The 27,666-nt window shown below is 44.5% G+C and overlaps 1 protein-coding gene across 1 annotated transcript; it reads right to left on the bottom strand.

Moving 5' to 3' along the window:
- Positions 1-599: 599 nt before the first annotated feature.
- On the bottom strand, positions 600-27,666 carry PKN3 (protein kinase N3). The gene is made up of 22 exons (XM_048823278.2): positions 27,592-27,666; positions 21,056-21,338; positions 20,271-20,425; positions 18,773-18,902; positions 18,499-18,650; positions 17,213-17,411; positions 16,746-16,937; positions 16,379-16,488; positions 15,629-15,772; positions 12,204-12,279; positions 10,852-11,041; positions 9,857-9,968; positions 8,798-8,874; positions 7,409-7,475; positions 6,625-6,716; positions 6,097-6,273; positions 5,945-6,007; positions 5,231-5,307; positions 4,397-4,539; positions 3,889-3,996; positions 2,933-3,013; positions 600-1,933 (listed from the first exon to the last, which is right to left on the bottom strand). Exons 1-22 carry the CDS (start codon positions 27,613-27,615, stop codon positions 1,721-1,723), a joined length of 2,865 nt encoding a protein of 954 aa, XP_048679235.2. The 5' UTR covers positions 27,616-27,666; the 3' UTR covers positions 600-1,720.

Below are 27,666 nucleotides of genomic sequence, written 5' to 3'. Positions count from 1 at the left end.
CCTTGAGCACTTCAGCAAATCTTGATTCAATAGGGACTCCTCTCTGGTTATGCCCAGATCCCATCTTCAGAACAAGCACAATCAATCCTTCACTGGTAAAGTCTATCCCTGTAGATGAAGGGTTGAAAAAGCAACATCTACATGTTCCCATTAGCCTTCAGCAGGGATATTTCTTCTCTAGCCTACTAGCCAAAGCCACAAGCCAAAGTTCTGTTCCCTGCACAGAGTAACAACCATAAATGTGTAGCAGTTCAGTCTGCACTGTGAAGTGCAACCATGTTGTAATTGCCCCAATAGTTTATGAATGACTCTCATTCCCCATACTTATCACTTGGAAAGTGTTTAAAGAACAATTGCTATTTTTGACTTGCTAGTCATACTGGCTATTTGGGAAGAGGCAACAGCACTCTGCAAAACAGTTTCACAGTCAGAATGTAATGTTTAAATAGTAATTATAAGTGCCTGTTACAGCACTGCTAGTACAAGAACCTCACACCCACTAATTTCCATATACATACTCACACTTCTGCATTTTGGGCACCAAATGAAGTTGGTCTTGATACAAATTATTCTATATTTAGGCTGTTTTCTAGTCAGAGTTGTTTCACAATCAATATTTATTACTTTTTCCAATATAAACATCCACAATATTTTATATTATCTGAGAAAAATACAGCATATACATAGTAAGGTAAAAAAAACTGTGGAGAAATAACCTGCCTGCAATCATTAAAGTGACATACACAGCCCCAATAAGGCTAACACATACAAAGGGGACAGATCCAAGCAGCTGGAGTGACAAGAGACTCTTATGAAAGGAAGGAGGAAAGGGAAAAAAGTATTAACGTTACATTTACAGAGATAAAGAACACTTTCTCTCTGTGTTAAGCAGAAGATCTGTGTTCTCCCAACTCCTGAGATGTTCTAACAAGTCAGGGGGATGAAAGACATAAGTTTAATCAGAAGGGAGAGTCTCTAATTTACAATAAACAATATATGCAAAGTTTGTAGGGTTTTAAATCAGTTCTTATTAAAGACAGGAATTAAGATTTAAGAGTAGCAGGAGAGTAGAAATAATCTTGTTTCTTCTACAAAGCAAGGCTAAGATCTCAGCTTGTAACGTCTGGGCAGTTTTCAAACTCAACTTTCATCATTCTGGTTGTATTAAGCCACTGCACACCTTCCCCCTCAAACTATGAACACAACTGGGCCTAAATCCTTTGCAAAGGAGAAATAGTGCCACTTTTCTTCTCTCAGAAAATAAGTGGAAAGTGCCAGTTCTTCTGCTGCTGATCATCCAGTGCTGAGAACGCTAGACCGCTTGCGAGGCCCTGCTGCAGAGGTAATGGAGTTTGTTTGGGAAGGTTCTATTTCATGTAGATACATTGTTAAATGAAATCAAGTTTAAATTGTAAGTGCCCACAGCTATCCAATGGTGGCATCAGAGTACAGCCAGGTACTGTTTCAAACACAGCCAGCAAGCATGAACCTTCTTAAAGCTCACATCCAGTACACTCCCGCCTAGGATGTGCACACACTGAACAATGCAGTAGAGCAACCAGCTTGCAGAACAGTCTGCTTTCTACAATCCTTAATACTACCAGACCTATGAATAATCTTTGCCTGTTATTAACTTGACCTTCCAATAGTCAGTACCAAGTTCCTCTCTAGGATCTCTCAGTGTAGTAGTGGTCTGCATAGGCTCCTTACACCACAGCAATCAGACTTCCAGAAGGTATCTGGAGACAAAGTCAAAGTCCTTAAAGACAGCCTGTTCCTCAGTGGTCAGGACAGGGAGCTCGTCTGGAGGAGTCAGGATTGGCTTCTGGGAAGTAAACTCTTCATCAAAGTTGCTAATGTCAGTGGGAGCTCTTAAGAAGGGCACAAAAGGGGGCTTCAGTGCTCTGGCAAACAGAGCATCCCAGTCAATCTCCTGTAAATAGAGGAAATTACAAAACCAGATTGGCACTAACAGACTAATGAATTGTGAGATAGTAGGTAGGAAATAGTAGCGTTATGTATCCTTCCTCCCTACCAGATCAGCTGCTGCATGCCTGATTTCTACCAGGCTAGAAACAGAAGTGCCAAGATAACCAAAATGATGTGCACCACAGGAAAGAGAGAGATCACTCCTAAATCAGTGTCTTCCATGAAACTTAAGGCTGCTCTTCAGAAAATCAGCCAAAAAACAAAGCTACAGCTCAGACTGTTATTCAGCAAAGACAAAACTAAATTAGACTCATAAGCTCTTATCAGGAGACCATTAAGCAGTTCTCTGTATAGGGGCTACCCAAAGGTGTGTTTTCATTACTACAGGGCCTGGCATAGCTCTTTACAAATATTAGCATTTATGGCAGAATAGTCCTGGACATTGATAAAGCTCAACTGTTTTATACAGTTGGTTTCAGTATTCAAAAAGTGTTAGTACCTCAGTGGCCTCCCTTCATAATGTATAGATTATAGCATCCTCTCCACCCTAAACTATTCAGCAGTCATATTCCTCTGTGAACACTCTGACAGTTCAAGTTTTATATTCTAACTGCTCAACCCTTCCTCCCGAATTCAGAGATGGTGCTTGTCAGACAATCTGTATACCCACAGCAAGAGAATTCCCATGCGATAGGGCAGATGTTTGATTGTATGCCTGAAATTAAGAGGTGAGGGACATTTAAGACTCAATTTGGAGCTGCACATATTGAAATAAAGATCCTGTGCTTGGAAGCCTAACAGTACCAGAAAATACAGTCTTCCATCAGGAGGTTCTAAAAGATAGGTTATGTAGATAATTGTTTGGCTTTAGCGACCACTGATGAGATTCTCATTTTTGACCAAAAGAAACAGGCAAGTTTGCCTCTATAGCAACAGAAAGCAAATAGCTCTTCTGCAGCTCAGACATATGAGCACAGAGGTGCACAGGGGACTGAGCTCTTACCTTGAAAAAGGGCTGGGTTTTAATCTCCTCTGCATCCCTCTCTCCTGCCCCAAGGCGACGTTCTGGACATTTCTGGAGAAGCTGCAGGAAATACCAATAGACAAATTCAACACATGGAATGAGGAGGAACATGAACACTATTCCAGAGAGAAAACAGAGCAGCAACCATCCAGTCTCTTCCACTTGCTCCCTTCAGGGCAGGGCCATAACCAGTCATAGAATCATAGAATATCAGGGTTGGAAGTGACCTCAGGAGGTCATCTAGTCCAACCCCCTGCTCAAAGGGGGACCAATCCCCAACTAAATCATCCCAGCCAGGGCTTTGTCAAGCCTGACCTTAAAAACTTCTAAGGAAGGAGATTCCACCACCTCCCTAGGTAACGCATTCCAGTGTTTCACCACCCTCCTAGGAAAAAAGTTTTTCCTAATATCCAACCTAACCTCCCCCACTGCAACTTGAGACCATTACTCCATTTATTTAGTCAGCACTAAACTCAAGTTTAGTCCATTGTAAACCACCCATTTATATCAGTGGGTGATCCACTGTGGACTCTAGGTAGCATATAGCCGTAACTGTATACGCTGATCCACTGATAATTAGAAATGGAATTCAGCCCTATCCACAGAATGAATCCGACATCCCTACCCTAGAGTTATTTAACATCTGTCCATTTGAGAATTGGCAGGATAGACTCCAATAGGAACCCTGCTTAATCCTCAATGGCTATATGGATGGCATGTGTGTATGGAGGTGTCAAGGATGAGAAATTAAGAGATAAAAAAGTGTGTGTGTGTGGATCTTAAGGGTTCCCTATAGGATATGTGGACACCTCTGGAAGCACACAAACACACGCACTCACACACACAAGTGGAAATGCCATCTAGTTAGAAGAGTGTCTCTCTGGCTCTACTTGTGCTGAGGCCTGAGTAAAACCAGGGAGATCCCATTGCAGTACCTTGCGGAGTATGGGAAGTGCCTCAGAAGAAAGGAATCGCGGATAGCAGACCTCTTCATTAACAATGCTGTCAAAGACCTCCTCTTCATTATCTCCAGGGAATGGAGACTGCAGTGGAGACATGTTGTTATCTGACATACATAGTATCTGTATCCTACTATTTGTTTATTGCACTGTGAGATGGGGATGATAATACTTCAGAGTTTTGGAAGGATTAAGTAAGTTTGACAAGTGCTGTGAATGAGGAAAACGTGATATAAATACTAAGGATCATTAGTGGAGAGAACAGAATTGGGAATGTTAGGCTGTTATAGCTGGTTTCAAATCACCACAAAAGCAATTAGAGGAATTATACTTTTAATGCAAGAGGAACCCAAAGATGTACTTTTATTCACTTACATTATTTTAAAGACATAAATAAAGAGCAGTTAGGTGCACCCAGCCCGTGACCACTCATGTCATGTGGTGAGGCCCACCTCTCCCTTTCCCCAGAGGAAAATGGTCTCACCTCACCAACAAGCATCTCGAAAATGAGCACACCAAGCCCCCACCAGTCCACTACCCGCGTGTATGAGGTGTCTGTCAGGACTTCTGGAGCCAGAAATTCAGGGGTGCCACAAAAAGTGTTAGTGCGGTCCCCAAAACCCATCCCTGTGGAGAAAATGCCTTTATGAACACACCATACACATTCTCAATTGGTTATCCATCATCACATTTTCTGGAAGCATAATAGGCAATGTAGGTGATGACAGCAGAGACGGTGATACTGGACAATAGACAACATGGCTGAGAATAGCAGAGACAGGTGGGCAAAGAGAGGAGAACTGGCATTAATACATTACTCCAAGAGGGATCTGCCTCTGACCTTGCAGGACTCTTGCCCACCCATGTCCATTTACTCTTGAGGAAGCATGGAATCTTTACTAAGGACTCTAGCAGCTTGTCTTTTTAGTATTTCTAAGCTGAAGCACAAGAAGGAATGTAAAGACACTGTTTATATAAACAGCAAGGCAAAGAAACTTCCTGCAGCCACAATTATTATATGACCACATAGCAAGGACGAGGCCCTCCTCAGGAAAACTGCATGATGCTGCATCTTGGCTCCGCAGAACAGTCAAGTGCATTGTAACCCCCTTTATAAATTACCCAGAGAGAAAGAACAGGAACTGCTCCCAACTTCATAGTGGTCAGATAGGAAAGATTTCTTTAAGTGGGATTGAACACAACTGTGTTAGCCCAGCAATTCCACTAGTTGCGCTTGTGAACATGTTATCAAACCCTAGATCCTGAGTTGCTCCAGCAAGGGTGATGGCTCAGTCTTGGTACCATCAAAGTTGCTCACCTTCCTTACACAGCCCAAAATCTGCAATCTTCACAAAGCCCTCAGCATCTAAGAGCAAGTTATCCAGCTTCAAGTCCCTGCAGGCAGAGGAGGAAGAGAATGGGGGGTGAAGTCTGGGAATTGGCACATAACCCCAGATGTTAGGACCAGGAAAGTACAATCAACCATGAATAGAGAGTGCATTTTCTCAAATACTATATCACCTTAGAGGATGCTCTTCACAGACTATTGTATTTATTAATTTATTTTCCTAAGAGTATCAGGAAATGGCTCTGTGCAAGGAGGGGCTTGTGCTATCAAAGGATGTGTCCTGCTAATAGCAGGCCCCATTGCCAGGATGCCCCTGGAAAGAGGACACATGTTACCTCGCCCCAGTTCATCGCTGCTTCAGTGTGGATGGCCCACTGGCAATATGTCTGACAGACAGTTTCTTAATGACATTCCCTGGCATAGTTAACAGTAAGTTGGTATGGTCAATACAGACACAGGTTTGGATGTGTTCTATTTCTGCCAACTCATTCCAGTCTACTGTGGAAAAGATCCAGTTTAACTCTTGAATGTGATGGCAGGAGTGGTGGAAGGGAAATGTCACTGAGCTGGCTAGGTGGACAGAGTGCTAAAGAAACCCGAGCATGGCAGCAAACTACACATGTGGCTAAATGCGCAATTTAATATTTGGGTTGCTGGGTTTCTTACACTTTACTGTTATGTTACCTGTAAATAATTTTCTTCTCATGTAAGAACTGGAGTCCCAGCACTACGCAGGCTGTGTAAAACCTGAGAAAGAGGAAGAGTTTTCACTACAGAGACTTAAGAACCAAGTCAAACATCTATGGTACTTTGAAGCCTGAAACAAGTTAACTCACTGTGTCACATGTTCTGGAAAGATATCAGAGTGAATGCGCATCATGAGATCACCACCAGGGGTGTATTCCATCACAAAACATGCGTGATCTGATGTCTGGAAACATGCAAACATGTTCACCAGGAATGGATGGCTGAAGGAGTTGATCACTTCAAAGATTCGCTTCTCACAGTTCAAGCTGTCAGGGTTCAAAGAAAGAAAATGTCATCGCCAAAGCTTTGCAGAGAAGTCTATGTTTGGAGATGGAAGTACAGGGGGATATTTTTACACTTAGATTTATAGAAACAAAAAAGGGAGATGACATTTATTTTGTGTCGTACCCAAACTCCAGTTTTATTCTCTTCCCCCCAGGTGAGTGTTATTTTGCTAGATGCCAGGAGCAACACCATTATAAGCTTCCTCCAAGTCTTGATTCTAGCCCTCTGATGCTTAAGAGGGATCCACTACCACATTAGTGCTGAGATTGACATGATTAGAGAGGTGATCTCACAGCCTCTGGTGGAAGTGCTCCCTCTGGACAGAGACTCACCTATCAATCTCATCTCGGCTAATGATGTCTTGTTTCTTTAGGGCTTTGATAGCGTACAACTTCCCTGTTGCCTTGTATTGACCTAGCAGCACCTGAAAGACAAAAAAAAGCCAATAATCCAGCACTCTTAGTCATTCTGAGATTCTCTCATCTGGCTACTTGGACTCCCACCCACACAGCCAGCAGGTACTCACACAAACTGCTCCCGTCCATTCCAGAGAGTCATTGTCAAAGCCAAGGCCAAGTAACTCCAAGGAGGGTTTTATTTTTCCCGTATGCTCTGCAGTGAATAGCTCCAGATAGAACTAATTTTAAATTATGCTATTTTTAAAATCTGGAGTGTCAAGGCTAGTCCTATGATTTTATAGCTATTCAGTGCTCCAACTACCCAGGAGTTGTGAGCTCAATCTTTGGGGAGGAAGAGCACCTAATGCTGTTCTCCAGTGACCCCTATGGATGATGCAAGGAATAACTTTGATGAGCTCTGGAGCTAGAGGCATATGAACTACATGGGGTATGTGAAAAGAGGCTAGGTAGAGGATCCTCAGCCCTTAAAGGTTATCTCCAGCTTTGGAATCCCTAAACACCCTAAAGACCCTCTTATTAACAGGAATATCAGCTGTTTTCCTTGTGGGGCAGGAGCTGATTTTTCCATTTACACTGGAATGAGCCACTTCCCCTTTTGGAACATTTCCACTCAAACTATGAGACGCAGAGGTGGAAAAAGAGAGGGGAACAGCTTTGCACCCACCCCCTTCAAGGAAGCCCCTTATTCCCACTCTACCTTCCCAAAGTGCCCTCGTCCCAGCATGGCAATGCAGTGAAAATCCTGAAGCTGAACAGCCCTCTTCCTGCAGGCAAACAGAGAAAGCACTACTAGTAAACTCAAAGGTCAGAAATGGATACCAAAGGGAAGGAGGTTTACACAGCAAGAAGCCAACCCTAAGGAAACAACGAAGCTAGAGGGTAGCTGGTGGGACAAGACCACGTAAATATGAAGATGCTGTCAGGACAACGATAGAAGAACAAAAAGTTGGTGGTGGGGTATGGGAGGAGACCAAGTCTCGGGTGCTGGTAGGATGAGAAGGATTCTAGTTCTTAGATAGGGGTAGGTAGTGATGAGGGGAGAGTGGGGGTGTTAGAGGGCCAAAAGGGGATACAAAATGTGTAGCTGAGTGGACAGATGCCATGAAACATTATGCTGGCCACATGCTGTTACCAAGGAAACTAAAACTAGATTCTAGAACCTCTTGGAAAAAATAAATAAGCAGTTAGAAGGCTTAGTCTAGGAACATTGTTTGCTGGGAACACAGGTTTCCCTCTCCTCTGTGTGTGAATTGAAGGGCTAAAAATATAGGCTAGAAAGACACAAATGTCCCTCCCAGAGAGAAGGCAGGTATGTCAATGTATGTGTCTGACTGTCCTTGCTACCAACTTCAGACCTCCAAAGTGAGGGCGAAAGGACTGATACGTTAATGCTCCTACATAAGGAAATAGTTGAAGCTGTAGATCAGCTAACGTTTATTTTGTTATTCATGCATTTGTACATAACTGATGGTTCAATATTGTTGTTGTGTTTTTTACCTAGCATTTTCTTGTTGCATTTTTCTAGTCTGTATCCTTGTTATATACAGCCCAATAGCAGGATTAGACTCTACAAACAACTTTATTATTTTATGTATGCCCCCCGTCCAATGGGCACTAATTTATCTCAAATAGCTACATTAATATAATAAACAAGGGGTGGGGTCTACTGGGGGTACTTTTGAAGTATGTTACTTTGTAATCACAGAGGTATAGCTAAATAGCTCACAAGTTTAAGCCCTAGAGAATTTAAAATGCTTAAAAATGCGGAGCCATTTGAGGGCAGTTAAATTATTTTACCTTCTACTAGGAAGATTCACTCAATTATACTGCACAGCCTGTTAATAGGGTAATCATCAAGGGTCATTACACAGATAATGCTATGCAGACATCTGGATAAATAAGGTAAAATACAGAGTTTTACCTGTATTCTATAAATACAGTATGAAAAGTCTGTTATTGAGAAATTAATTTCCTAATTAGAGGTCATACTACCTATTTAACAGAACTCAAGACTGATGGTAAAAAAATGTCAGCTCAATATCCCCTTTTCTTGTGTCCAAAAGAGCCCCATGCTGTCCACAATTACCTCTGAGAAGCCCAGTTTGGTGTTTCTGTTACAGCAGAGCTGCGAGTCCTCTCTTCCACATGTAGCCTCTTCAGACACTGAATGGAGAGAAAGTCACCACATCCAGTTCTGTGGAATGGTGTTTGCAAAGGCCCACTGGATCAGATCAGGACAGACTGGAAAACCCACACCCAAGCCTCCATCTGTGTCACCCAGCAGTGACCAGAGAGAATGTTGTTCTTGTGATATAAACAGGGATTGTCTCTGTTGTGAGTGGAGTATGGCCCACAGAGCACACAAACACAGATTATCTCTGGCTACTTAGCCCATTTCTACATACTGAGCAATGCAAGAATAAGATTTTCTCTCCCTGTTGGAGTCAGCCCCCAGCGTGGGTACCCATTTGAAAAAGTCTAGGATGAACCATGGTTTTCCAGAAAGTCACTTCACATGTCTCAGTGCAATTCTAGAGAACTCTGGTGACCAGAGAGAATGCACTTTCATCTATGGGCACACACCAAGTAGAAGAGTAAGGTAGGTATGTGTCAGGGCACAGCTATTTAACCTTTACAGCACTGAAAACTCACATCTCTACCTCTCCCGCAGCGACTGCTCCTTCCCCTCAGTGAATGAGATCCCCTCTTCCTTCCCACCCAGGTCTCCTAGGAGGAGAGCTTTACAGGCCCTCCTGTTTTACAGCATCTGCAAGCTCTGTGCCCCTGCTTTCCCCATGCAGATACCTCTTCCCCACTTCTGGCCTAAAATCCCAAGATGACCCGCCTGCCACTTTTTTTCTGCAAGGGGAGGCAGTTTATAGGATTAGGAAGATGGAGCTCCTCCCCTTAGAGTCCAGATCTGTCCCACTTCTGAATGATCAAAAGCTCAATGCCCAGTCACCCAATTGGACCCCAAATCCCTGGATATTAGCCAGTCTTAAATCAACATCTGCCCGAGGAGTCACTAATTTCCTGAGAGTTACAAGTCAAAAAGAACTTGCATTTGAGAAGAAAGGGCAGGGCCCAACCCACTAAAGAAACCTGACCAAAACACAAAAATCTCGCTATGAACCCAGATCCTTACCGGAGAGTCTGCAGGAGATGGAGCAACCTCTTTGGAATCTGCTGTCAAAAAAAGGCATGGAGGCTTAGGGGGAGGTTCCTCGCCAAATGTCAGTTTAACCACTGGATAGTCACTGCATTTGGAATAAACATTTTAAAGAGGTCACTGTGGAATAAAATATGGTACAGCAGACACTATAGTGCAGTGTCAGAATTGCACAAGCAAGGTTTAAGTTAATCCTAAATGCACTGGACAGTAAGACTCCCTGATTCACACCTGGGGTTCAAGCCTATGAGAAATCAACAGGTAGTACGCTCCTTTAAAATGAACTGTAAGGAAATAAGCCTTTATTGTGCTGCTGGTGTTTATACTCATGTCAGAATACCTAGCACTCTGACATTATGAGTGATGAAAGCTATAGAAATGGCTATAAATAAAATGGCCATCTGATGAAGAATTTAAAGTAGACATCTATTGTTTGACTGCGTCACAGCAATGAAGTCTAGCTTAATGACCAACTTGATCTTCCTCCTTTACAAGGGCTAGTGGACCAGTGAAAAATATCCTCTTCTAGAGGAGCAAATCTAAAAGCTAAAATACGCACTGAGGGCAGTTGAGAAGGAACAGATTTGCGCCTGCCTATATGCCCCTGCACAGGGACATGCAGTGCACAGGCACAGATCTTTGGACACTGCTAGCTAAAATCTCCAATTGAGAGTGCCCAGGCACATGCACATCCTATGGTGGAGCACCCATAGGGGCATATACTCAAAGAAGAACCGTGATTCTGGAAATCTGTCTAATGGTCAACAATAAATCAGAGGTGGCCCTAAAATACTGAATCCGCCATAAAAGTTCACACCATCTCAGCCAGTATTTTTTCTTAATAGCCCACACTGAGTTTCCTACATAGATCTTTCACACCAAGGTCTTTCACCATCTTGTGGAGTTTCACCAAATTTTAATTTTGTGCCCATTGCAATTTGTCACATAGCATTAACTGGAACAAGACTTACCTGCTCAACATGGACAGTGAATCAGTTTGAGTTTGCAGCAGCACTGGAGAGGAAAAGTCTGTAAGAATGGGAGTACGAAGTGGGGGGCTTAGCGTGTTCATGGAACTACATGGAGGGAGAATGTTCATCATCAGACGACCCCAGGTAGCAATATTTATGTTCATCTGAGAAGCTCGGAGAAACTCCTTTCCTGGAGAAGGAGAAATCCAAATATTACTAAGATTACCATGCCAAGCACTACATGAACCACTGACCTACCTAGTTCATCTAGGCAGCCATTTGCTCACCCCAAAAAGAGGCCCAATTTGGGGATGGTGGGCCAAGAGGCACCATAACCACATCTCCTAGACAATCAAAACAGCTGACAGACTCATAGGTAACTAACGAGGAAAGTATTCATAAGGTCCTAGTAGTTGGAGCTGAAAAAGATCTTCCATTTCATCACGTCCAGACCCCTACAATGGCAAGGTATAATCCTCACACAGAAGATGTACCAGATATTAAACTGATACTCTACTAGAACTTAGCCAAAAGATAATGTGAAGGTACTACATTCTTATTTTCCACCCGCACTTCCATACTGAATTTAAGTCCCATAGCCTGAGAACAGAAAAATTGTGAAAATAAATTGTGGATTCTGAGTTTTTAAGGTCTTTCCACGATTTTTGCTGTTTCCTGCAGAATCAAAGTTGTTTAAAAAAAAAATCGAGCTTTTCCAATTGCAAAGAGCCTTCAGAATATAAATTCTCACTCTCTTGCTCCAGCTCGGGAGAAAAAGAGCACATGACCTGTGCCACCCACCAACCCATTCACCTCGCTGAAGTGTCAACTTCAAAGCCTTGTTGGACAATCGATATCCCTGTCCACACCATGGTTGTGTCTAAATTTTCTGGGAAATCTCTCACCACTGCCACTTATCAGTGATAGCATAGGTGGTAGAACAACCAGATTGAGACTTGGATCCTACTAGCAACAATGCTGTTCAGAAATTACTAATCGTAGCCCCGACACATAATCATGTTAGGCATGGATGTAAATGTTATAACATGTACATTCCATGTTACAGCCATGCTTCCATCACTTCCCTGGTGAGTGGAGACATTGCCACACACTAATAGATCTCACCTACACACATACATTAACCCAGAAGCATTCCAAAAAGTACCATAAACCAGGGGTGCTTGAACAATTTTTACAGTGGGGGGTGCTGAGAGCCATTGAACCAAACTGTAAACCCTGTGTATAATGGAAACCACTTCAAGCCATGGAGTGCTGCAGCATCTCCCGCACCGACAACCACATAACCATACATGCCCCTAATTGGAGTGGCTGTCAGTTCACAGGCTGGTTACCTTTCTGTTTCGGGAAAATGCGTTTCTGGCGCTGCAGATTGGACCGTCTCTCAATCACAGGGTTACAGAAGGTCACCTGCCAGGGAAGCAGAGGAGACTCTACAGGGCAGTTCACTTCCCTCCTGGACACATGCTTAGCCTTCTGATCAAATAGAACATTCACACCCATTCAGCAAACTAGGAGTCACATATGAAGGCAGACTCCGGACTGAGTTATACTATCTACTCCCCTCAGGTGCTATGTTAAAAAAAAAAAAAAGAATTTTTAAAGTTAGACGTATCCATTAACATGAAGTACAGAGAAGCTGACAGAGGCAGAATGATTGGCTCATAATTAGGGCCCTACCAAATTCATGGCCATGAAAAGTATGTCAGACCATGAAATCTGGTCTTCTGTGTGCTTTTACCCTATACTATACAGATTTCACAGGGGAGACCAGCATTTCTCCAATTGGGGGTCCTGACCCAAAAGGGAGTTGCAGGAGGGGTGTGGGGTTGCAAGGTTATTTTATGGGCGTTGCAGTATTGCCACCCTTATTTCTGCGCTGCTGCCTTCAGAGCTAGGCAGTCGGAGGGTGGCGGCTGCTGACTGAGGGCCCAGCTCTGCAGGCAGCAGCACAGAAGTAAGGGTTACAATACCATATCATGCCATCCTTACTTCTGCGTTGCTGCCAGCAACGGCTCTGCCTTCAAAGCTGGGCTCCTGGCCAGCAGCTGCTGCTCTCCAGCTGCCCAGCTCTGAAGGCAGCGCCACCACCAGCAGCCATGCAGAAGTAAGGGTAGCAGTACCGCAACCCCCCCTACAATCACCTTGTGACCCGACCCCCCAACTCCTTTTTGGGTCAGGACCCCTACAATTACAATACCATGAAATTTCATATTTAAATAACTGAAATCATGACATTTACTATTTTTAAAATCCTATGACTGTGAAATTGAGCAAAATGGACCGTGAATTTGGTGGGACCCTACTCATAACATTTCTAAGGTGTCTTCCATCCCAATTGATGCCAGTGTACTTTTCAAATTATATACATAAAGCACTGCTGAAATGCAGATACCTCCAAAGTGGGAAGCAGTAACCAGTCACTCCACAACACAAGAGTGACAAGAGGGGAAATTTTGGCTAAGGAGACTGGGTCAGACCCCAATTTAGGAAAGATGCCCTGGGATCTTTTGTCTCCTGCAAAGGAGACAGGACTGTGGTTTTCAAGGGGTTACCTGGAGATCTCGTAACAAACTGAGTTCCATGCACTTTATTATCTCGAAAGATGAAGGGATGAGCCCAACCTGATGGGATTTGATCCCATGGTTCCAGACAGTCTGAGTAATTCAAACCTAACCATTAAGCCACCCCCTTTAATGTAAAGTGTTGCTGATGACTCCTAACAAAAGCAAGTCAAAAACTGTGGTTTTTATGTAGTGCCCAGGTAATTACAATGGGGCCCTTTAAGGGTCACTTCTGGCTATAAACACACTCATCTTTTTAAACTATTTCTTTCCTTGTTTTTAGTTGGTGCTTTTGTCCTCAACCATCTGAGAGTAGATTTCAGAGTAACAGCCGTGTTAGTCTGTATTCGCAAAAAGAAAAAGAGTACTTGTGGCACCTTAGAGACTAACCAATTTATTTGAGCATGAGCTTTCGTGAGCTACAGCTCACTTCATCGGATGCATACCGTGGAAACTGCAGCAGACTTTATATAAATATAAATATATTTATATAAATATATAAATATAAAATTTATATATATGCATCCGATGAAGTGAGCTGTAGCTCACGAAAGCTCATGCTCAAATAAATTGGTTAGTCTCTAAGGTGCCACAAGTACTCCTTTTCTTTTTGAGAGTAGATTGTATCAGTGACAAAGGCCACTCCTTAGGGCGGGTAATAATCAATGATTTTTTTTTAAACAGATTTTTAATTTAAATTAAATAAAGGTTTATTTTTAAAAAATAAACGTATTTAGAACTACATTTTAAATTACGGCAATCTATGTTAAGGCTTAAATGTATTAAAATAATTGAAATTAAATAAAAACATAGAATATTATGTAGTAAATGTTTGCTGCCAAGTTTTAAAGAAAGTCATATCACTGAACTGGTGAAAGTCACTGGCTAAGGGCTAGTCTACACTGGCAGTGCTAAAGCGCTGCTGTGACAGCACTTTAACATGCCTTGTGTGGTTGCAGCATGGCGCTGGGAGAGAGTTCTCCCAGCGCTCTTAAAAAACCACTTCAACGAGGGGCGTAGCTCCCAGCGCTGGGGCACTGTTTACACTGGTGCTTACAGTGCTGCAACTTGCTGCACTCAGGGGGGTATTTTTTCATACCCTTGAGTGAGAAAGTTGAAGCACTGTTAATTGCCAATGTAGACAAGCCCTTAGTATCTCTCACCAGTGTTTTTTGATGTGCTAAACCAACTTTTTCAACAGATACAGAAAGAATATATTTTATTTCAGTTTATTCAACGAGTTCAGTTTAATGACTAGTTCATTCTAAGTTAAGAGATCAATGTGAGTTGAAAGTGCAGGAAAAGTTGTTTTCCTCTTTCAATCTATGAATCAAAATTAGGTGCAGGAGGATGAAATCTATTCCTTCGGAAATCCTAAAGGGCATGGTGACAAACAATCAGTTCAATTCACTAATTACAGATAATACTTTCTTTGTTTAATAAATCAGTTAGTTTTAAATGCAAAACATGTTTTGATTAACTTTTTCATTAACTTTGTTTAAATGTATCCAGCATATTTAAGGTAGTTTTATTTAACTAATAATTTTAAAATGCTGTTTTGTGCATTTTTTATTTAATTTGAATTTCCATCTACATAGACCGTGACACAAATCAAAGGTAAAAAAATTGATCATTTCGTAAACAAATGCATCATTCACTATTCCCCAAAACAATAACAAAAATAAAAATTAAGAATCTGAATAAATGAAAGTTAAACTATATAATTGCTTAAATAAATGTGTGTAACACACATCCTCCCTGTTCACTCCTTTCATTCTGAGACAAGCACCTGTTTCCAGGGTAGACACGACACTTTAAACAGGGAGATGGAAACTATTTGAATTACAAGTGCTCATCATCCCTCCTCCTCTCCCCACCAGAGGCCAAGCAGATTACCTTTGAGGTATAAAGACAACGCATTGAGGGAGGGTGGGAGTGTACATCTAGAGGTTAGACTAGAGAAAATAGGAGTCAAGACTTCTGGGTTCTAGTCCAAGCTCCCCAATGACTCACTGTGTGACCTTGGGTAAGTCACTTCACCTATCCGTGCCTCAGTTTACCCATTTGTCTGCAACCTTCTCAACGCAAGGAGAGACAAACCCAAAAGAATTACCTATCACTTCAGTGTATACCTGAAGAAAACCTCCAGAGTAGTGACTCTTCTGGAGGAGAAAGGTAAAATCTGGAGACTTTACCTCTGCAAAAAGCATCCCTTGGGGTTCGAGAGAGAGGCACATCCCATGGCGTTCATTATCGAGAAAGTCATCCAAGCGCAAGAACTTCACTGCACACAGCTCTCTCCAGTCACGCCAATAAACTGCAATCTCCAGCTCCCGGGACTGGAAGAAGAGAAGCAGAGAGCTTGGTAATGGACCAGGTCAATGGCCCATAACATACACACTCTGAACTCCACCTTAGCTCTGATGCTAGTTCCTTTTCCTTCCTTGTAGAAATTCCATGCAGCTAAATAATGCAGTGTATAAGAAACATGCTCCAAGGAAGAGGTGACAGTTCCTCATTCCTATTGCTTCCCACCTTTTTGGTCTTTTCAGACCTTCAGCAGCTACAACTTTCTTTAAAGATTGCTCATTTTCATGATGTAATTTGTTGACTTTGCTCCTACATAAGACTGTACCTCATCCCAAATATCCTGAAGTGAGCTGTATTGCAGGTAAAAGATGGAGCATGGCCACTCAAATGGAGATAGAAGAGGGGCATCAAATGCTCAGACTGAAGCTATACCAGAGGTAACCTGTACTTAGAGTAGATTTAAGGCTGGGGAGAAGGCCACATTATCAGTCCCAGTAAAGAGATAGATCAAAAATCGAATGACAAGTAAATCACCAAATCCACAGAAATAATTCAAATTAAGTTAAATACAAGGTTTGAGGACAAGACTGAAAAGATCCTGGAATTCCTATCATCCTACAGAAATATAGTCTTACCCGATCCAGCTCAATGACAAAGCTTTGGTCCCAAGCCTGGTTATTAACTGGGCCCCAGTTTGTCTGACCAACCACTTTATTGTCCACTTTGAGCACAGCAAGCACCTCATCTGGACAAGGGAGAAAGTGTAGGTTACAATCTTTTATATGGTCATAAATTGGAATATACTTCTTGCTGGAGGTAGCCACACAATCCAATCAGATTTCCACCGCAGGAGATCACTAAGAGGGATAGGAGACCAAATGATTCAGCCTCTTCCCCTGTTTCAGGAGCCAAGTTTCCTCGCACTGCACTCACACCAGACTGAAAGGTGGCAGGCACATTAGAATACACCATCACTGATCCAACAGGGAATATCATACTCACTACACAGCTCCTCATTCCTCAAGTGCTTTGCTGCAGTACTGCGGCCATGAATACTCATCCCAGCTCGTGCTCGGTTCAGGGACTTCATGTCACTTGGGCTCCCATGGTTGGGAGATGAACCAAACACTCGGGAACGTCCTGGAACTTTTTCCAACAGATCCTGACACCCCATCAGTCTCACTTCTAATGAACCTGAGGAATTTCACCAAAGAGTGTTATTCTCAAGAAAAGTGAAATTATTCTAGTCAGTCCACATAGGAAGTCAGAAACTTTAGACTGATGCTGCCCAGCCTTCAGTAGCGATTAAAGTCGTTACAATCTGACAGCTTTTTGGTGGCCTACATGAAACAAATTGAGGACTTGGGCCAATTCCTAATGGACCAAGTGTCCACATCACAAAAACCACCACAGTCATGACATGGGTACAAAGGGAAGAAATATTCCCCACCCCCCGCAGCCTCAGGTACCTGTAAGAGCTGTGGGTTTGATCAGTGAAGTGAAGGGCTGGATGCTGACATGTGGAGCTCCCAGAGAGGAAGCATTCACTAGCTCCTGCTTGATGAGTGCCCGCTTTGGGTGATCAGAAGAAAGCTCATTAAGCTGCTGCTCCAGGGACAAGCGCAGCAAATCAATCTTCTGAGATGATTCTTGCAAACGACCCTGAGCCTGGTAACAAGGAGCAGAGAAAAAGCTAGTACAGGCTTTGAATGAATAGCCACTGCCATGATCTTGGTACTACTAACACTTCACAAGTGACCCAACTTCCCATCCTGCTCACGAAGGACAAGAAGGGACTGTCAGCATCACTCATTCATTGCAAGTCACTGCTGCTGAGGGTCTAGAGGATTCTGCCCTGAATAAGCTCCCACCATGGTATTTCCGACTCAAAGAACAGACTAGGATCAAAAATCCAAAACTGATTTCTTACATGCCAGTGCACTACAAGCAGACACCAATTTGGACTCCAAGAGATTTCCAATTAAAAATTATTGGTATAATGAACGCCCAAGTTGGAAAATTACTATAACTAACACTTCACACTTACATAGAGCCTTTCATCAGAGACCTTCAAAGCTCTTTACAAACATTAACTATGGTTCACAAAAGCACTGTGGGATGAGTATTATCCTCATTGTACAGATGAGTAAATGGAGGCACAAAAAGGATAAATGACTTGCGCAAAGTTACATAGCAAATGAGTGAAATTTCCAATTCACATTTTCCTGTTCTGACCATTAGAAAAATAAAAGAGATTGTTGTTTAGTTTACTATAAGTTCATTTTTTTCTGTCCTAGCTTTATGATGTAAGTCAGTTGGCAAGTTCTGGAAACATAACATCTCTCACAAGAACAGCATACGATGGGGGAGCTTTATATGTGGCTTTTAAAAAAAGAGTCATTGCATATTACAGGCAATGAATCAGATGGCAATGACAAGCACACAATCTCTCAAACAGCCAGTCACAGCAGTTATACAAGGGAATTATCACCTTCTACCGTTACAGTTGCTAGGAGTAGCACCTGCCACAACATCACTATGAGCAGGGACTGTGGTATTATGGCAGTGCTGGGGGATTTAGACCAGTGTAATGGGACTTTTGAAGTAGGGAGCCATCATATCATTGTTCAGAACAAAGCTAAGGCATTCGTGGACAACAGCTGTAATACTGTTTTTCCTCTGAAAAAAGGTTACTATCCAGCATACAGAAAGTCACCACCAATGCTTCAAGTAGCAATACTACAATGGTGCTTACTTCAGCCAACACTTTGCGATCCTGCACCCGCCTGCCTCCCAGGATCTTCACCACATTTTTTGCCCCCTCAGCCACAGCAGCTTCAATGCATAGGTGATGCCGCAGTTCCTCGATGCGTAGCTCCAGGAGACTGATGGTGGCCCCCACCTTCACTGGTAAGGTTGGAGATAAATATAACAATCAGACAAGCAAGTGGCCTAGCATCTCAGGCATTGGGGCTTCTTAATTCAGAAGCATCTTCTTTGAGTGATGTCAGATATCCAAAGCATCTTACTTGCTGGATCCATTGCATCCTCTATTCCACCTGCCGACTGAGATACCTTCACAATCTGCATGCGAATCAGCTCAATCTTCGTCTTGCTGTCCTGGAGCATTTGCTGAGCTGTTGCCAACAGCTTCCGGTCCTGGCAAGACAGATTACAGATGGCCAGGGAGGTCCATACAGGAGAGAAATGGATTTTAATGATGTGTTAGACTAGGACAAAGATGGGGCACCACAACACACAAGGCCTTACAAGGGGTCCCAGAAAGTCCTAAAACTTCACACAATGCCCAGTTATGCAAAAAAGATGCATAAGCAACAGGGCTGATGATTTCCAACCATGGTAGATACAGATGAGGGATCTGTGAAATGCTGTGACACCTATGAAAGATGTGACGAGTTTGCTAGGTAACAGTGTCCTGCACTGTGGGTACATTCAACTAAGAGTTTGTGCTGATGTTGCAATGATTCAATATTGTGCTTCTCTAGTCAATTGTGCTGGCAGAGTTGTATGGATGGAGGTGAGGAATAAATCAGAATGTCTAAGTTCTTTATCTTGCTCATATAGTTAAATTAAGCTTCTTAATTAAACTTTATATTTTTATTTTCCTCCAGAATATTAAATATGATTATGTCAAACACAAAAAGCATGATGAATAAGAAAGCAGTAAATTCCCCAAAAGCTCTTTCTTAAGTAACTCATACACAAAGATACCATTTATACTTTGCTCTATCTTAAAGTCTCTGTTGAAATAAACAGTATTGCACCAACTTGGTACATTATATCAGAAACTTGATGATTTGGGATAGTGTCACACATTGAGGGTCATATTCCAAAGCATTTTATTTTCTTACCTTTGGTCAGATGTTTTGGCTCCTTTCCCTCTGCTGCACCTCCCAAAGCCTGGATTGACTTTTCTGGAGGCAGCACTCCATGTCTATGACTGACAAGATCAACCACTTCTGAGATTTTTTTGTATCCATTTCTAATCTAGTGGCACTACCACCACTGTTAGATGCTGGTAGCCATTCTAATGTCTCATACTAGTAACTAATATCAGAGAACAGAAGCATAATCAGTATCTGAAGTCTAAGAACATAAATTACCATACCAGATCAGACCCCTGGTCTATCTAGTCCAGAATCCTGTCTCTAACAATGTTCAGCACCGATGCTTCAGAGGAAGGTGCAAGAAACCCCACAGAAGGCAGACTGATTTGAATTGTAGTAAATTATTGCCTCAATGACATCCTGTGACAATAAGCCTAACACAACCAGCATTCATAACACTGTTCCCCCATAGGATAGTACACCATGCTGTCACAGGGCTGTGCATCAGCTCATGAACACACAGATGAGCTCAGTCATTTAACCTAAAACAACTCTGCCTTAAAGCGTCTCCCTTTCACACCCAGATCTGGAATAAAGATTTTTGTGTGTTTGCACTTTTAACAGAAATCTTGTTCCAAAGTGGCATGCTCCCTGCTTATTTCTACTCAGCAATGCTTACCTTTGACGTTGCATTTGAATACATCTGGATCATGTTCTCAGCTCCCTGTTTCACTTTCATCTCAATGTGCAGCTGCTTTTTCAGAGCCTCTATCCTCCTTGCCACTGGGTTTGGGTTCCTTTCCCAGAGACAAGGGTCCGGGGACATAGAACCATCTGTGCAACAACAGTGAATTCCATTACCCTCCTTCTCATAGTTCCCTCAAAGGGTAATAGATGAGATGAGAAGAGTAGTATAAATGAGGTTTTCATCTTCAAAGACACGTACAATACACGGCCTCAATAGAAGGACAAATTCTCCTAGCAGTTGTTTACCCTAGCCTACTACTGACCCAATATGAGAACTGCTGGCTTCTTAGGATCAGGCCCTAACTGAGAATACCAACAACTTCCAATCTCACATTCACCCCTCTGTTAGGAACTTGCATGTTGGATTCTACCCCAAAGCCCCTATTTTCTCTCCCAAGCGCTGTACGTCTGCCTAAATAAAGTTCAGGAGGTGATCCTATGTCCAACATACTCAATCCTTTGCCCGTTCTGATTTATGTTATCACCTCCTTCCATCTCGATTAGTGCCAATCACAACTTTCCAAATTTCAATACCTCTACACTGTTCATCTCACCTGGACATAAGCAGGAACCAGCTGAGATTCCTCTCCTAGATGGATGAGATTTTTCCTTCCCATCATACTACCCCCCAATAGAAAAAAAAAAAGTTAAAGCATTGGCTATAATGAGGTTTACTGCTGAAGCTATCATGCCCAACAATTACGTACTAAGACATACCTGTTTTGCTCTCCCCTTTCTCTGTTACTACAATCCGGGCATTAAGCTCCTGGAGATCCCAGTGCAGCTGCTCCAGTTTCCGATTGGAAGATTTCAGCACATGCTCTATATGCACCAGGTTCTTCTTGTCTGTTGTCACCCTGCGCAGATTTTCCGCCCCCTCTTTGATCTTCAGTTCCTTCTGGATAGCTCGACGAATTACTTCCTTCTCACCCTCCAGTTTCTGCTGGAACCCTGGATCCATGAGGTTCACCCCATTGCTCGCTTGCAGGAGATAGATGCCCTAAATCCAGTACCAAAAGGGAGAGAGTTGGAGATATTATGTGATAGCAAAACAGTGAGTGTGCGACACATCAATAGCGTTCTACCACTTCATCTCAACTACAGAAGGTCTCAGACCAAAACCTTGATTCCAATCACCAACAAATTTTGAGGAAGATCAGATCTAAATTTTAACTTTGCAGTTTGGAGCCCATCTTTGATCTTAATATACCCCAACTAGGCACTAACTCACAAATGAGATGAGTCCTCACAAAGGTTGTCTTCTTGTTATTTAATATCAATTTATATTTATGTGTCCTGAATGAGTACCAAAGGGAAGCTGTAATTTGTTCTTATCGTGATCATGAGTCTGAGTTCCACTGGCATTATATAACAGGTGCAGATCTTTATTTTAATATGACTTGAGCTGCCAGTTGTCCAAAGCTACATGCCAACTGGAACTGTTTGGAGGTGTTACAGCCATACTCTAACTTTCAGTGAATGCATGACCAAGTCTTCATCACTGAGGAAGACAAATAAATTAATCCAGACATCTGTTTGTAAATTAATGAGTCAAAAAGTCAGCTGTACAAGCTATACCTGAAAAGACAGACACAGTCTGTAGTCCCAACCCCCATCCTAGCTGTGATTTGCAAGCAGTATGGCTTCTTTAAAATTTTGCTCACGTTGAAATTGATCTGGCAACATTAAAATCTGCTCTTAGCTTTGCTTTTTAAGTCAATTTTAAACATATTTGTTTTGGTGAAAGGTGTACTGGTGATAGCTCTGGACTGACAGGCTCTGTTTACAGCCCCAGAACAAGATACAGCTTAGATAGCACAGACTTTCCCCATGTTCCCCCATGAATAGGCTTGCCACCCAGGCAGGGGCAGCCAGACCCCTATCCACAGAGACCTGCTCCTGGCTCCACCCACTGCTGATGACATAGTAAGCAGCTCCACACAGGGGGCTCTAGAAAAGGAGGAGGGGTTTTAAAGGGCTCCATAGCAATTAAAGAAAAATAAATATATATATACACACACACAGCGCCCAGGACTGATTAATTACTTACCGTGATCCTCACTTTTATACAAAATGAAGAGCAGCAAAATAAAGTTCCTGTCACACTCAGTAAATTCCCCAATCTCACAGAGTCGCTGTCAGAGGTAGGAACAGAACCTAGGAGTCCTGTCTCCCTGTCATATTCTTTAATATTAGACCATAAATATAGTAACAAACCACATCAGGATTTGCATTATCAGGTCACTGGTGCATGTCACGGGTGGTTAAGACTTTACAATGCACCCAAGATACATGCCAACAGCTCAGAAACACACAATTGTTGAGTCATTGTAATGCTGTTATTGTGTTGCACATCACACAGCTAGTTTTATAAGCAGGCTCTCCATATTTCTTCACTAATCAGGTGTTGCTTAAATTTCAGTTTAATAGCAAAACGAGAGAGAGCGAGAACAAATTCTATTTTTACTCGTGGTTTAAGCCAATGTCAAGTTCACTACAGACTCAACAACCAAAAAAGGAGACTTTGGGATTGGTAATGAAACAAAGTAGCTCAGGTTTAACATCCTGACTCCAGGAAGTTCTCGCCCAATTAGTAAGGCCAGGAATCTAGCCAAATTCCTGACAACAAATAATAAAAGGTTTCATCAAGAGGAACTTGAATCATGGAGCCCTTGAGTCACTCAGCCAAACTGTACCAACTCTAGGTCAGGAAATCAGAAAGTCTTTTGTCCAGTGTGTAGAAAGTTACTAAAAGGAGTTTGATTTTTTTTAAATTACATTTTAAACAAATATTAGGAAAAAGTGTGTCATTTATCCTCTTCCCAAACTATATTGATAGGTATATGCAACACACCTTTCTGGTCCTACCCGTACATTTGTACTGACAAACTTATAGGGTAGCTGGTTAGTGTGAGCTTAGGGCCGGCAAAAAATACTGGACTGACTGCGCTGGAAACTGACATCCTTCATTTACCCACAGAATGGATACAGTGTGGCCAGTGTCAGGGCAAGTTTCCTCCACTCTGCTCCCTGCCAAAAACATGGCTGAAAGTCAACTATCTGCCTATCCATTTTCTAAATACAGTATATTTAGAACACATATACCCTAAGGCATTGTGATTTACAGGCTCTTTCTACCCTCTGTGGGACAGAAGATACCCAGTGTTAACAGTGATTGCACTAGGGCAGTGGTTCTCAACCAGGGGTCTGGGGCACCCTGCAGGGCCGCAAGCAGGTTTCAGGGGGGTCTACCAAAATAAACCAGGGCAGAAAGCCAAAGCCCGAGCCCCACCATGTGGCGCTGAAGCCTGAGCAACAAAGCTTTGAAGGCCCCGCTGTGGCATGGGACCCCAGGCAGTTGTCCTGCTTGCTATCCCCTAATGCCAATCCTGGCTTTTAAGCTACTGGATATGCAGAAAAACAGTTGTGGCACGGGAGAGATGGGGGAGGAATTTTTATAGCATGTTGGGGGCCTCAGGAAGAAAAAGGTTGAGAACCACTGCACTAGGGGACATAAAATACTATTCAGTCAATCAACACAGAAAAGGGTAAGACAGCAGAATTTGCATTTGGGCTGATACATTTTTATGATCATTTTGCAAAGCTGGTTTTTAGGAATTCTGGGTGGGGTGTCAAGAAGCTGACACTGTCCATGCTGCAGTTGTTCTGTGGATCCCAGAAAAGGTTAGTCTCCTAGGCTGTTAAACTCTGAACCTGCAATGAAGTCCAATAGCACAGGACCCACTGCAGAGCTGGGGCCAGAGGGTTTGTCTACACATAGACATTGCACTGCTTTAACTGAAATCACTTTAAACATCAATTCAGCTACATCAGTGCAAACCCCTGCATAGACGCTCATATCAATTCAGCATTCAGCAAATGCAAGCTAAACCAACAGAAGGTTTAAACCGATATAGAATGTCCACACACAACGATGCACCTTTTTAACTAAAGGGATTTTAAATCACGCCTTTAGTTAAACTGGTGCAACTCTGTGTTTAGACCAAGCGTGAGTCTGGCAGCTTTCACCTACACTAAATGTATTTTAAAAAGTTAAAAGTACAGCTCCCAGTTTGGGATAAATCAACTTCTAGCACTTGTGAATCTGGTCCCCTTTACTACTCTGAATTATGTAGACATTATCCCTCCTCTCACAAAAAATAAAAAAATCAGAGAGAAGGAAAGACCTATTTATTACATCGGGTATTCCCTTGCCCCAGTGGCTGTTTCAGAAATATTCTTTATAGTGGATTCTCCAGGGATTTTTTATGTAAGCAATGCAGCTCCTGTGTTAAAGTATAATTTAAAATTTTAATTTTAAACATTTTCTAAAATACATATCTTGATAATTGTTCTAGGTTTGTCATATTTGGCACCATTGTGTTTGTGGAAGAAAGGGCATTTGAATTATACCCAATTCAACCCATTTCCACCAACATATCAACATTTCCACCAACCTGAGGACCTGGAGCCAGGCCATTGGGGACAGCAAGTGGGTGACATTGTGATTCTGTCAATTTTTACAAATCAAATTAAACCTCTCTGACCTTTCTGTCACTAACTTGCTCACAGAATGAGATTGTAATATATTATACTCCCAGATTAGATTTTTTTCCAGATTAGTTTTTAAAATGTCCGAAGTGATGGGGCACACACACCACCTCCCATAGGAGAGTATTCCACAACCTAATGCATTCCACTGCCAGAAAACGTTTCCTGTTATTCACCTTACATTTTCCCTTTCTCCATCTCAGCCCATTTCTCCTGGTTATAACAAACCCTTCTGCCATCCTAAATAACTAAACCATAACCTTAACATTCACACCTATCAGACACTTGCATTCCTCCCTTAGTCACATTGTAGCAAATTTAGCCCATATTCGTGGGGTTCTTTTTGGGCCAGGGAACATTTTTTCATTGTGTATATGCATGGTATCTAGCGCAAAGAAACCCTAATCTCCAACCTGGGCTTTTAGACACTACCTCAATAATCGTCATCAGTGAAGGATAACCCCATTGTTCAGAGCCAACCCAGTCTGTTCTGAAAATCACAGGGTCTACTCTGGTGAGAGGAATGTGTCCCCACATACACTGGGATGAGCAGAAAGAGGGCTGTACACAATAGATCAGAATGGGAGACTGACTGCTTCATATTGGGTGGAGAAACCACAGCCTCATGGAAAGAAAAAAAGGTCTCAGGGTAAGGGAACTGGGGACTCCTAAGGGGTCCAGTTTCTCAAGCAAGCCAGGAGAACACTTGAGCCCCTGCGTGGATGTAGGGGAGGAAGGCAAGATGAGTTTCTGGGGGGAGGTGGCAATCCTGAGGAGTAGGGACCAGAGAAAAGCCCCCCAAGAAGGGAGAATTTGGAGGTGACAATGGGAAAGAGCTGGGGGAGACACTAGCTGATTTTTCCAGAGGCCAATTTTTCTCTCCCTTCTAAATTACTGTCCCTCTACAAATGTGAAATCTCATTGTTGTCGTCCCCCCATGCTTCCCCAAATGCCCTCAGGCTCTCCCCCCTCCCACGGGACTCTCCTCCTCCCTGCCACACAAATCCTCTCAGGCTCTCCCCCCTCCCGACTCTCCTCCTCCCCCGCCCCCCAAATGCCCTCAGGTTCCCCCGCCCCCGCCCAAATCCCCTCAGGCTCTCCTCGTCCGCCTCCGCAGGACTCTCCCCTTCTGCCCCCCAAATCCCCTCAGGCTCTCCTCCCGCCAGCCCCCGCGGGACTCTCCTCCCCTGCCCCCCAAATCCCCTCAGGCTCTCCCCCCGCCAGCCCTCTCCCCCAAAATCCCCTCAGGCTCTCCCCCCGCCAGCCCTCGCTCCCAAAATCCCCTCAGGCTCTCCCCCCGCCAGCCCTCGCTCCCAAAATCCCCTCAGGCTCTCCCCCCGCCAGCCCTCGCCCCCAAAATCCCCTCAGGCTCTCCCCCCGCCAGCCCTCGCGGGACTCTCCTCCCCCGCCCCCCAAATCCCCTCAGGCTCTCCTCGCCCGCCGCCCAAATCCCCTCAGGCTCTCCCCCCGCCCGCCCCCGCGGGACTCTCCTCCCCCGCCCCCCAAATCCCCTCAGGCTCTCCCCCCGCCCGCCCCCGCGGGACTCTCCTCCCCCGCCCCCCAAATCCCCTCAGGCTCTCCCCCCACCCGCCCCGCCCCCCAAATCCCCTCAGGCTCTCCTCGTCCGCCTCCGCAGGACTCTCCCCTTCTGCCCCCCAAATCCCCTCAGGCTCTCCTCCGGCCAGCCCCCGCGGGACTCTCCTCCCCTGCCCCCCAAATCCCCTCAGGCTCTCCCCCCACCCGCCCCTGCCCCCCAAATCCCCTCAGGCTCTCCCCCCGCCAGCCCTCTCCCCCAAAATCCCCTCAGGCTCTCCCCCCGCCAGCCCTCGCTCCCAAAATCCCCTCAGGCTCTCCCCCCGCCAGCCCTCGCCCCCAAAATCCCCTCAGGCTCTCCCCCCGCCAGCCCTCGCGGGACTCTCCTCCCCCGCCCCCCAAATCCCCTCAGGCTCTCCTCGCCCGCCGCCCAAATCCCCTCAGGCTCTCCCCCCGCCCGCCCCCGCGGGACTCTCCTCCCCCGCCCCCCAAATCCCCTCAGGCTCTCCCCCCACCCGCCCCGCCCCCCAAATCCCCTCAGGCTCTCCTCGTCCGCCTCCGCAGGACTCTCCCCTTCTGCCCCCCAAATCCCCTCAGGCTCTCCTCCGGCCAGCCCCCGCGGGACTCTCCTCCCCTGCCCCCCAAATCCCCTCAGGCTCTCCCCCCACCCGCCCCTGCCCCCCAAATCCCCTCAGGCTCTCCCCCCGCCAGCCCTCGCTCCCAAAATCCCCTCAGGCTCTCCCCCCGCCAGCCCTCGCCCCCAAAATCCCCTCAGGCTCTCCCCCCGCCAGCCCTCGCGGGACTCTCCTCCCCCGCCCCCCAAATCCCCTCAGGCTCTCCTCGCCCGCCGCCCAAATCCCCTCAGGCTCTACCCCCACTCGCCCCCGCGGGACTCTCCTCCCCCATCCCCCAAATCCCCTCAGGGTCTCCCCCCGCCCGCCTCCGCCCCCCAAATCCCCTCAGGCTCTCCTCCCGCCCGCCTCTCCTCTTCCCTCTCCCCCGGCCCGCGGGACTCTCCTCCTCGCCTCGGGCTCTCACCCCGGCCCAGTCCCAGAAGGGCTCATCCCGATCCCCAGCTCGGGGACTCTCGGCTCCGGCCCGGCTCAGCCCAGTCTCCTGCCCTCGGGACCCGCTGCGGATCTCCACTCGGACAAGTCTCTCCCGCTCACCTGCCGGGACTCCCCAGCCGCCATGGCTCCTCTTACCCCGCGGCCCCCGAGCTCCCTACCCCAGCGCAGCCACTC

This window comes from Caretta caretta, chromosome 16 (genome assembly GCF_965140235.1).
Source record: "Caretta caretta isolate rCarCar2 chromosome 16, rCarCar1.hap1, whole genome shotgun sequence".
In the NCBI taxonomy this organism is placed as follows: Eukaryota; Metazoa; Chordata; order Testudines; family Cheloniidae; genus Caretta; species Caretta caretta.
Note: the sequence above shows the minus strand (reverse complement) of the source record. Positions and strands in the feature narration are given on the sequence as shown.